This window comes from Myotis davidii, unplaced genomic scaffold (genome assembly GCF_000327345.1).
Source record: "Myotis davidii unplaced genomic scaffold, ASM32734v1 scaffold167, whole genome shotgun sequence".
In the NCBI taxonomy this organism is placed as follows: Eukaryota; Metazoa; Chordata; class Mammalia; order Chiroptera; family Vespertilionidae; genus Myotis; species Myotis davidii.
In genome coordinates, this window is record NW_006300048.1 from 2,748,667 (window position 1) to 2,759,896 (window position 11,230).

The 11,230-nt window shown below is 49.1% G+C and overlaps 1 protein-coding gene across 1 annotated transcript in view; it reads left to right on the plus strand.

The window, feature by feature from the left end:
• The first annotated feature begins 6 nt into the window (after positions 1-6).
• CUL9 (cullin 9) overlaps positions 7-11,230 on the plus strand; it is a 38,085-nt gene continuing 26,861 nt past the window's right edge. The window contains exons 1-9 of the mRNA XM_015572211.1: positions 7-247; positions 1,546-2,149; positions 2,737-2,891; positions 3,209-3,709; positions 4,208-4,343; positions 4,492-4,685; positions 4,943-5,348; positions 6,528-6,720; positions 9,750-9,957. Coding sequence (XP_015427697.1) covers positions 110-247; positions 1,546-2,149; positions 2,737-2,891; positions 3,209-3,709; positions 4,208-4,343; positions 4,492-4,685; positions 4,943-5,348; positions 6,528-6,720; positions 9,750-9,957 — 2,535 coding nt within the window. The 5' untranslated portion in view covers positions 7-109. The remainder of the gene's footprint in view (positions 248-1,545; positions 2,150-2,736; positions 2,892-3,208; positions 3,710-4,207; positions 4,344-4,491; positions 4,686-4,942; positions 5,349-6,527; positions 6,721-9,749; positions 9,958-11,230) is intronic.

Genomic DNA, 11,230 nt, shown 5'->3' on the forward strand with positions numbered 1-11,230 from the left:
GTTCCCACCGCCTTCTGGCCCGCACCGCCCCTGCCTTTCTGCAAGCTCGGGCCTGACCTTGTTGCCTGCACCTACCGGCTGTCTCTTCCCGCGTCTAGCCCTCACCTCCATGCCTCAGTTCACTGCTCCTTATAGTGGCCCCATCCCCCCGAATTTAGGCCTGGCCAGTCGCTCCACTTCTCCACCCTGCTCAGCAGTTGTTGACCACCCCGTCACCGGTCTCCTTCCAGGCTGGTCCTGCCATGTGGTAACCAGACCCCCTGCTTCCATGGGGGCCCACATCCTGTGTTTCCCCCTCTCCACACCTTTTTTTTTTTTACTTTCATCCTTGTACCCCATTATGACCCCTGCCCTGATTACCATCTCTTCTTCTGGGTTTACCTTCCACTCTTATTCTCGCCATTCCCTGCTGCCCCGCACTCTGTATCGCACAGCTGTCTGTTCCGGGCTCCTGGCACAGCCATCACCCCGCTCCCCTTCATAACCTGACTTTACAGTGTCCCGTGGAGAACTGGCCTGCCTTCTCCAGCTAAGAGTAATGACATTAGATCATGTTTACAGAGCATTCACCATGCGCAGGGCGGCTGTTCGCAGTGCTTTACATGGGCGATCATCAGTGTTTACTTGATGAGTTCAGTATGAATATCATTCCCATCTTGCGGAGGAGGAAACTGAGGCTCAGAGGTTAAGTAACTTGCCAAAAACTACACACATAGTAAGTCAGTGAGCCAGAATGCAGAGTCACATTTATCTGACGCTGAAATCTGCACTATATTGCCTCTCTCATACCTCCACCATCTCCTGACCTCATTCCCAGCCCTTCAACTCCACGATTACCACCTCCCTCCATAGCTGCCTGACTTAGACCCTCACCACACAGGTAGAATAAATGGAGGACGGGGTCTGGTCTTTCCCTCCCATGATTTTATCTGGTTCCCTGGACCCCTCCTCCTTGCACAGTACTCTCATGTGCTTTTCCCATCCAGCCATCTGGATGTGGGTGTCTGCAGCCCACCCTCCTTTCATCGATATTCTCTATAGCTGCCATGGCCCACTCTTTATATCCACCTTCCAGCGTTACCCTGTCATTTATAACCCCCCCCCCCAAAAACCCACCCTGACTTTCCTCACTTGTTCTGGCCCCACAGCCTCCCATGCTGCTGTCCTTCGTGCTCATCCTTGTCATTCTTCTGAGTCCTGATCTGCATCCCTCAGACACCCTGCTGCTCTGCCCAGATTGTCCTGCTTAACTGCCACCTCTTTTTGTTACCTTGCCTGTTCTCATCTCAACCTCTTCCATTTCTTAAACCTCTTTGTTTTACCCTTAGCTGTTTTCACTCCATTCTTCCTTTTTGTATATATCTCAGAGTATGTTCAAGTTAATTTATTTCATGCTATTCTTGGCCTTTCTACTTGGCCCCTAAATCCCGTCATGCAACCTACCAATCACCACCCACCCCGTCGGTGTCTCAAGATTCTACCCCCTCCATGTAGTCTTTCCCCTTATTCCATATTACCTTTATCTTTTCTGCTTGTGTGTCCCAGGAGGTCAGGATGGTGGGGGAACGGCGCACTGGGGACCTCATGGTGCCCTTGGGGCCTCGGCTGCAGGCATATCCCGAAGAACTTATTCGACAGCGTCCTGGCCACGATGGACATCCTGAATACCTGATCCGATGGAGTGTCCTGAAGTGTGGGGAAGTGGGTAGAGTGGATGTGGAAGAGGGCAAGGCAGAGCACATCCTCATGTGGCTGTCAGCCCCCGAGGTCTATGCCAACTGCCCCACGCTGCTGGGTGAGTGGGCACTATCTAAAGGACCTCAGCGTGAGCCAGCGGGGGGTGCAGGAAGCTTTCCCCGAGATCCAGGAGGCCTGGATGACGTGGCAATGGGAGAGATGGAAACTGATGTCCGGGCGCTGGTGCAGAGGGCTGCCAGGCAGCTGGCAGAAGGTGGGACCTCGAGCCTCACGGCCGCTGTGCTCCACACCATCCACGTGCTCAGTGCCTACGCCAGCATCGGGCCCCTCACTGGGGTCTTCCGGGAGACGGGAGCCCTGGACCTGCTCATGCACATGCTGTGCAACCCCGAGCCTCAGATCCGGCGGAGTGCGGGCAAGTTGCTGCAGGCTCTGGCAGCCCACGACGCTGGTAAGAGACGGCCAGGGGAGGAAGGCAAGAGAATGGGGCCACAAGGAGTAAGAACAGGAAGAGGAAGGATTTCCCAACTCTGACACCAACTCAATGCAAAGGAAAACTGTAGCTTGATAGGCTATTACTTATTAATCTATGTAGGATAAAATGATAGGAACCGGTTTGTTTGTTCATTCTCAGTGCAGTGACAAAGAAGAGAATAGGGTAGGTTTATATTTTTAAACTGTGGGTTGAGATTCATTAGTTGGTGAATCCTCTCTATTCTTCTTCCCTCTGTCTTGGGTGGCGCATAGTTGTAAAACCAGTTTGGTGAGTTATAACCAACATTTTTAAAAAATGTTAAAATATTAGTATTAGCACTTAAGGTAAGTTTTGTAGCAGTTCAGTGTAAGTTTTGGAGTTCAGGGTATGTTTCAGTTATAGACCTCTACATCTACATCAGGCTGCCACGTAAAATGTATATCCTACTGTGAGTCTCAGCCACAAAAAAGTGAAGACCGCGGGCAGGGGATGGAGAGTCTAGGAGAGACAGAGGGAAAGTATCGGGGATTGAGGAGAGGATACGGATTGGGTGTGGCTTACAGGGAGTCGGGCTCACGTCCTTCTGTCACTGAGCCAGCAAGATGGCATCGAGCAGCACATGGACTTTGACAGCCGCTATACTTTGCTGGAGCTGTTTGCAGAAACCACATCCTCTGAGGAGCACTGCATGGCCTTTGAGGGCATTCACCTGCCTCAGGTACTCGGCCCGCCTCAGGCTGTGGGGCACAAGCTGTTGTAGGCCTTGGGCATCGTTCCTGACAGTGTGGTTCAGAGCCACCTGGGAGATTCTTAAAACGGAGGTTCATGCCCCCTCCCCACTCGGAACTCCTGAGATTCGAACTCGGGAATCTGTGTTTTAAGACACCTCTTGGGTGTTTCTCATATAAATCACAGTTTGAGAACTATAGGTATGAGGATGAGGCCTTTATGTTTTTCTGTAGAGGATGCTATTGAGGGGAAAGGAGAGAGGGGCTAAGGCTGGGAGATGAACCTACACCACACTGTTCCCTACAGATCCCAGGAAAGCTGCTCTTCTCCCTGGTGAAACGCTACCTGTGTGTCACTTCCTTGCTGGACCAGCTGAATAACAGTCCAGAGCCCGGGGCTGGAGACCGAGGCTCCCTGCCCCCAGGGGAGGAGAAAAGCCGGGGGCAGCGGGAGCTGGAGTTCAGTATGGCTGTGGGCAACCTCATCTCAGAGCTGGTGCGGAGCATGGGCTGGGCCCAGAACCTCGGCGAGAGGGACATGTCGCCTCCCCGGCCGGCCCGGTCCATCTTTCAGCCCTGCATTTCAGGCCCCAGCGGTTTACTCCCCACCACGGTCACCACCCCCAGAAAGCAAGAACGGGCCTTCCGCCAGCGTTACCAGTTCTCTAGCCGTAGTGGCTATGGTGAATACGTGCAGCAGACACTAGTGCCAGGGATGCGCGTGCGGATGCTGGATGATTACGAGGAGGTCAGTGCCGGGGAGGAGGGCGAGTTCCGGCAGAGCAACAATGGCGTGCCCCCTGTGCAGGTGAGCGAGCGCATGGCGGTGGGACCCTGATGGGGATCCTTTTGGGTGGGCATAGCTGGGGCTTCTTGGCAGGCCACCCAAGGAGAAAATTCCCAAGGGAACTAGACTGGTTAAAGGGGATCAGCACTTGAAGGGGGGCTTTCGGGGGCCTGAGGAAATCCGGCAGGAGTAGGTGGGCTATGAGGTCAAAGAGAGACTCACACCCAGGAAGCAGAACCCCATATCTGGAGACAGCCCTGCCCCCTACCCATGTAGTTGGCTGGGAGGGCGTGTGGAAGCAGAGGCCATCAAGATTCGGGAGAGATGAGAGGCAGGGCCTCCTCTGACAGGGAAAGGGAGCCTTTGGCTATCCGGAGGATTTCCCAAGCCTAGCCAGGTGTGCATCTGAGGGCTGTATGCCCCGGTCTTGGCCCAGCATGCCCCCTCAAGCCTGCACAACCCAGGACTCAGATGGTGAGCCCTCTCTGTTCTCCTTCCCTCTGTCTTGCTCCATACCAGGTCTTCTGGCAGGTGATGGGTCGCACCTACTGGGTGCACTGGCACATGCTAGAGATCCTGGGCCCTGAGGAAGCTGCTGTGGGTACAGCTTCAGCAGCTGTGGAGAAGAGGGCAGGGCCCATTCTGTTGGGCACAGGTGAGTCTTAGGGGGGACATGGACCTTGTGTCCCTGAACCGAGGAGGAGTGGCTGGGACGAAGCCACCCCTGACCCGCAGCTGCCCCAGAGATTCAGAAATGCCCTCTGTCCCTGGCGGCTGCTGAGACGCTGTGCCTGTGTCCTCAGCACTTCCCTCCTGGGACCGGAAGCCTGTGGATAGGCTCTACTCTCTGCCGTATCTCCAGCCTGAGCCTCAGAAGAAGGAGAAGTTGGGTTGCCTGACCCAGGCTGAGTGGTGGGAACTGCTCTTCTTCATCAAGAAGTTGGACATAAGTGAGCAGCAGCCAATTTTTCAGAATCTTCGGGAGAACCTGGATGAGGTATTATGGGCCTGAGACCCCTAGGGGGTTGGTAGTGGGGTTAGAAGTGGGGTTGTCCAAGGGAATTCTAGATACAGGAGTGCTTAGGAGGAGGCTGGTGCTGTAGGTTAGAGAGGATGAGGGGCGCTGCTGTGGGAGGAGACAGAAGCTGTGAGGGTGCGGTAGGTAGGTGTGCAGGGCATGGCGAGAGGTGGCCACCCTTCCCCGGGACCTTTGTGTCTCTTGTTCCTGATACGCGTACACGCATCTGCTGACAGACCCTGGATGAAAAGACCCTCGGTGAGATCTCCGTGCCCAAAGAGGTGGCTGAAGGCCTGCTGCAGGTTCTCTGGAACCGGTTTGAGGGGAGCACCCTCAGTGACCTGCTCAACTCCAAAATCTACACCAAGTACGGGCTGCGACCTGATAAACTAAGCAGCTCATCTTATTCCCGAAGTCGCTCCTGTACCCCGGGTCCAGAAGAGGAGCTCAAGTCAGAGGCCAGGTTCTCAGAGGAAGAGACCGAGTCCCCCAAAGCAAAGGCTGAGCCCCACAAAGCAGAGGCAGAGGCTGCCAAGGGAAAAACTCAGCGCCCCATGGCACAGAGTGATTCACAACTGTTTAACCGGCTTCTGCTGACTGAGGGAATGGCTCTGTCCCCCAAAGTAAAGGAGGCAGCCAGTGGTGAGTTATGTGCCGGGAGGGGAGGGCATTAAAGTTGGAAAAAGTCCTGGGTGGTCCCCCAGAGAAATGGGTAGTCAGAGGGAAAGACATGAAAAAAAGGTCATGTTAGCTGGTTTAGCTCAGTGGATAGAGTGTCAGCCTACGTACTGAAATGTCCCGGGTTTGATTCCAGTCAAGGGCATGTACCTCAGTTGCAGGCTCCTCCCTGGTCAGGGCCCTGGTCCGGCACATGCAGGAGGCAACCAGTCGATGGGTTTCTCTCACATCAGTGTTTCTGTCTTTCCCTCTCTCTTCCACTCTCTCTCAAAATCAATGGAAAAATATCCTTGGGTGAGGATTTAAAGAAAAAAAAAGGCCACATTTGTACAGGAAAATGATTTGGAAGCATTTATCAGTTTTCCTTCCTTGGCCTTGATTGTATCTAATCACTCACAGCTCCCTTTCTTTAGTATCCCTGGAAAAGGAGTGCCCATTTTCCAGGGAATCTTTGTCTTCAATGTTTGACTATTTTTCTTTTTTAAAATATATTTTTTTTATTGATTTCAGAGAGGAAGGGAGAGGGATAGAGAGATAGAAACAGCAATGATGAGAGAATCATTGACCGGCTGCCTCCTGCACGCCCCCTACTGGGGATCGAGCCCACAAACCAGGCATGTGCCTTGACCAGGAATCGAACCGATGACCTCTTGGTTCCTGGGTCAATACTAAACCATTGATGTTTCTCTCTCATCGATGTTTCTAACTCTCTGTCTCTCTCTCTTCCTCTCTGTAAAAAATCAATAAAATATATTTTTAAAAAAAATTTGGCTCTCAAAAGAAATTTCAATCGTTGTACTGTTGATATTTGGCTCTGCTGACTAATGAGTTTGCCGACCACTGAGCTAGGGCAATGTTTGACTATTAAATGCTTTTCACAGAATTAGATATGTTCTGAATGCAAGCTACAATGATGAATAATATATTAAAACTAGAGGCCTGATGCACAAAATTTGTGCAAGGGGCTCGGCTCTCATAGCCACGGCTTCATTGTTCTGCTGTGTGGTCTAATTAGCATAATAGCTCTTTATTATAGAGGATTATAGAGGATGTCAGTCGGAAAACTGGGCTTGACCTTTAAGGACTTCTAACGTGGAGGTGCCATATTTTTTTAAGCCATTGCCTTTCCCTCATCCATTTCAGAAATGGCTAGAGCCTTGCGGGGTCCAGGTCCACGCAGCTCCCTGGATCAGCAAGTGGCGGCTGTTGTGGCTACAGTGCAGATAACCAGCTTGGACACAAACCTGCAGCTGTCAAGCCTCGATGCCCTCTCGCAGGCTGTGGAGGAGGTCACTGAGCGGGACCACCCTCTGGTCCGTCCTGACAGATCCCTGAGGTTGGAATGGTGGAGAGGGAAGCAGTTTGGTTTAAGCTGGTGGGGTGGGAAGGATCTGTGAGATTAAGAATCAGGCTGAGAGTGAAAGGAGGGTCAGTCGGAGGAGCAACAGAGCGGGAGGATGGAATATTACTGAGGCTAATATTGTCAGAGCATTTGTTTTTTGGGCTTTAACGTTTTGCTTGCATTCTCTCATTAAGTCCTCCTGTCATCTGAGGAAGATTCACTCCTATTCTCATCCCATTGTATGGGTGAGGAAACTGAGGCTTAGGGAGTTTAACCAACTTGCCCAGAGTTTGAGAGAAAGCAGAGCTCGGATTCAAATCTAGGAACTTTTGGCTCCAGAACTTGAGTTTTTTTCTTTTCTCTTCTCTTCTTTTTTCCTACCTCCCTACTTTCTATTTTGAAATGGGGTTTTAATACCCCTTAATTATGTAAATAATATACAAATACATTCTCATTTTAAAAGATCTGAAGACCATAAAAGAACATAGAATGAAAAGCTAATTTCTTTTCACCACTGTCATTTGGATGTGTATCCTTCTGACCTTCTCTAGTTTTACATTTGTTGGTGTGTTTGGATCTAGAACATTTCCCGAGTTTGTGTCTTAATATATGTAATCACGCTACATGTTTCTGCAACTTTTCTCCCACACTCAGTATGTCTAACAGGGCTCTCCATGTCAGTACGCATAGAGCTGCCTCAATATTTTCACTCTGCATAGGACTCTGGAATACGATTATGTCCAAGTTCAAATACAGAGTTTCCCTCACATCTGCCAACACTGGATATTAGCATTTTTTAAGAATCTGTCTGATTGGCAAAATTTAAAATGATTGGTATCTCCTTGTTTTAATTTCTTAGTTCTAGTGAAGTTAGGTATATTTGCACTCATTTGTTGTGTTTCTTCTATAAATATTGTGGTTTTTGTTTGTTTCTTTGTTTTTAATATATATTTTTTATTTCAGAGAGGAAGGGAGAGAGAGAGAGACAGAAACATCAATAAGAGAGAATCATTGATTGGCTGCCTCCTGCACACCCCACACTGGGGATAGAGCCTGCAACCCAGTGCCCTGGCTGGGAATCAAACCATTACGTTTTGATTCACAGTTTGATGCTCACCCACTGAGCCATGCTGGCCGGGCTAAATATTCTGTTTTTACCTTTGCCCATTTTCTTACTGGGTCTTTTTCTTATTGACTTATAGACATTCTGGATATTAATCTGTTATTTATATTTCAAATATCTTGCCTTTTTTTCAAAATCATAACTATTTTCTCAATATAAAATGATTCATGCTCACTGTAAGAAAATGGGAAAATTATGAAGGTAAAAATTATCTGAAAACCTTTATGCAGAGATAGTCACTGTTAACATTTCCGTAAACACCCTTATTTATGTTCCTATACCTATTCAGATATAGTACCTATGTGTGTTAACCCATTTGTCAGAACCATGACTGCAGAGGGCATATATATTTAAAGCGTATTTGACTCACTTTAAAATCATAAAGCATGAGAAAAGACAGATAAAAACTGGACTTCCCCAGTACCTGTATTTGCCTTCTTTTTCCAGAATTTCTCCTTTTGTGTTTCTTAACTCCATAGTTCATAGACTACCTCCTCAGTATGCATCTCTGTCCCTGTGGAGAAAGAGTCATTCCTGGTTTTTCCCCCTCTTGTGATGGTCACTGTGATCTAGGGACTCGGGGGCGGGGGGCGGAATTCCTCCTTTCCTTACGATCGCATTTCCACTGGACCCTCTCTCTGACTCTTGTTGCTTATCTCTTAACTTTGTGGGTAGTGCCTTTTATTGTGCTCAAGGTTTAGATTGTAGTGTTGGTATATTTTTCAACTTTTTATTTTGGCTTCTAGATTTTAAGTCCTACTTAAGAGGGGCTATCCTATTCCAGGATTACAAAAATATTTCCCGCCCTGGCCAGTGTTCTCAGTGGTTAGAGTATGGGCCCACGCACCAAAGAGTCTCGGGCGGGAGGCATCCAGTCTGTGTGTCTCTCCCACATTGATATTTCTCTCTCTCTCTCTCTCTCTCTCTCTCTCTCTCTCTCTCTCTCTTCCTCTCTCCCTTCTCCCTCCACTCTCTTTAAAAATCAGTGGAGCCAGCTGACTTGGCTCAGTGGTTGAGCTGGTTGAGCGTCGACCTGTCAGCCAGGAGGTCAGGGTTCAATACCAATCAGGGCACATGCCTGGGGGGGCGTGCAGGAGGCAGCCTGTCATTAATTCTCCCTCATTATTGATGTTTTTACCTCTCTCTCTCCCTCTCCCTTCCTCTCTGAAATCAATTTTTTAAAAAGCTAAAAAAATGAATGGAAAAAATGTCCTCGGATAAGGATGAACCAAAATTAACAAAAATATATGTCCATATATATTCTAAAAATATCTATGATTTTGGCTTTTATATTTATTTTAAAATGTTTGCTATTTATTTTTGCAAATGAAGTGAAGCGGAGTTCCAGCTTTATTTTTTCCAGGTGGATAGCCAGGTGTCTCCACATCATGTTTCGCATGGTCCTTCCTGACCTTTCTGACTGGGATGCGGCCCTTGTCTCCCTTCTCATCTGTTGATCTGTTTGACTACCCTGTATTATCTCCAGAGTTTTCATTATTAGAACTTTATATTTATACTTTGATAACTAGTAGGCAAGTGTATTCTTTGTTTCCAAACACTTTTTGACTATTCCTGCATATTTCCCTTCCTGGGCCTGAATCTGCCTATCATGTTTAAAGAAATGAACTTTTTAGGCATTTTGATTAGAATTTCATTGAGTTTATAGACTTAGTTAAAAAGATGAGCCAGAGTTTGTAACCAGTTTGTGCTGCTGACTCCTTCATGAAGTGAGGAGCCAGAGGCAGACAGACTGCCGTGGAGGGGGCATCAGGAGTGAGGCTGAGGCAGGAAGAGCAGGTGGGAAGGGGAAGGGGTGAGGGACCGGAACTCGGTGTACAGGGCTAGGCGGGGAGTCAGGCATGACTCTTGGGGTGGGAAATGCCCATTTCTCTCCTCCCAGAGAGAAGCTAGTGAAGACACTGATGGAGCTGCTGACCAACCAGGTGGGAGAGAAGATGGTGGTGGTGCTGACCCTGCGCCTCCTGTACTTGCTCATGACCAAGCATGAATGGCGCCCCCTCTTTGCCAGGGAGGGTGGCATCTACGCTGTGCTGGTTTGCATGCAAGAATACAAGACTTCCGTCTTGGTGCAGCAGGCAGGCCTGGCGGTGAGTGGACTGGGAGTGAGTGAGGGGTGAGATGGGCAGGGTGGGGGACTGCTGGCCTCGGGGAGGTACTGTGGTGATTTACATCACGGGGGAGGCCTTGGGACCAGAAGATGCAGGTGGGTTTAAGAGTTCCAGCTGGACAGTCTTGGAGAGAGAGTGCCGCTTGAAGAAAGGGAGAAAGATGTCTGTAAGAATGACTGCAAGTTTGCAGCTGAGCGGCAGATGGGTGAGGTGGCCATTTACGAGGTGGACGAATGTTGGAGGAGGAAGAGGAATGGGGATGAGGTTCGGAGTTGGGTTTTTAGGTATGTTGAATTTTCCATGCCTTTTTAGTTACAATTAAGTGTCTGGTTAAAGACTAATTTTCTGGATGTGACAGAGTAGGTTTTTACCCTTTGATCTGAGTTTTTACCCTTATACAGAAAATACCCCTTCCCTTATGTGTGTAAAACAAAGCCAGCATTGCCATTGTCTTGCCACCCTGGGACCAGAAAATGGAGAAGGGAGGCCCTCGTCCAGGGGAGCTTAAGAGAATTGGCTTCCAGAATGATCCAGGCATTCGTGCTGGCTGGCAGGATGTGGCAGGGTGTGCTCTGTATAGGCTGAGGGTCCTGGAGGGGGACAGGGAGGCCTCAGGTATGAGAATGCTTTCCAAGTACAAAGGCAAAGTGTGGACAGGAGCACAGATCCCCCTGGAGCAGGCTGTCCCAGGGAGAGGCGGGAGGCTCTTTTCTCTGTGGGCCTACTGTATGCTGCTTCTCCCAAGAGCAGCCAAGCATTCATCGTCTAGGCCAGCGGTCAGCAAACTCATTAGTCATCAGAGCCAAATATCAATAGTACAACGATTGAAATTTCTTTTGAGAGCCAAATTTTTAAACTTAAACTATATAGGTAGGTACATTGTTATTAACTTAATTAGGGTACTCCTAAGGCTTAGGAAGAGCCACACTCAAGGGGCCAAAGAGCCACGTGTGGCTCGCGAACCGCAGTTTGCTGACCATGGGTCTAGGCCATGTCTGCTGATAGAATTCCCTGACCTTTTCAAGTTGCTTGACCATAATACAGCATTTGCCTCTTGCCCTGTAACAAAATTGCACCATTTTGTATCTGACATGAGGTCTACAGAATTCAGCTAATTGGGAGAGAGTGGGGTAGCCCAAGGGAGAAAGCCTTATGATGAGGCAGCACTTGCTTTGGGGGCCCAGGTCTCAGGAGGGCGATTTTCCTGGGAATTATGTCTAATTCCTAGAGGGTTTCTTCTTGGGAGCCAACT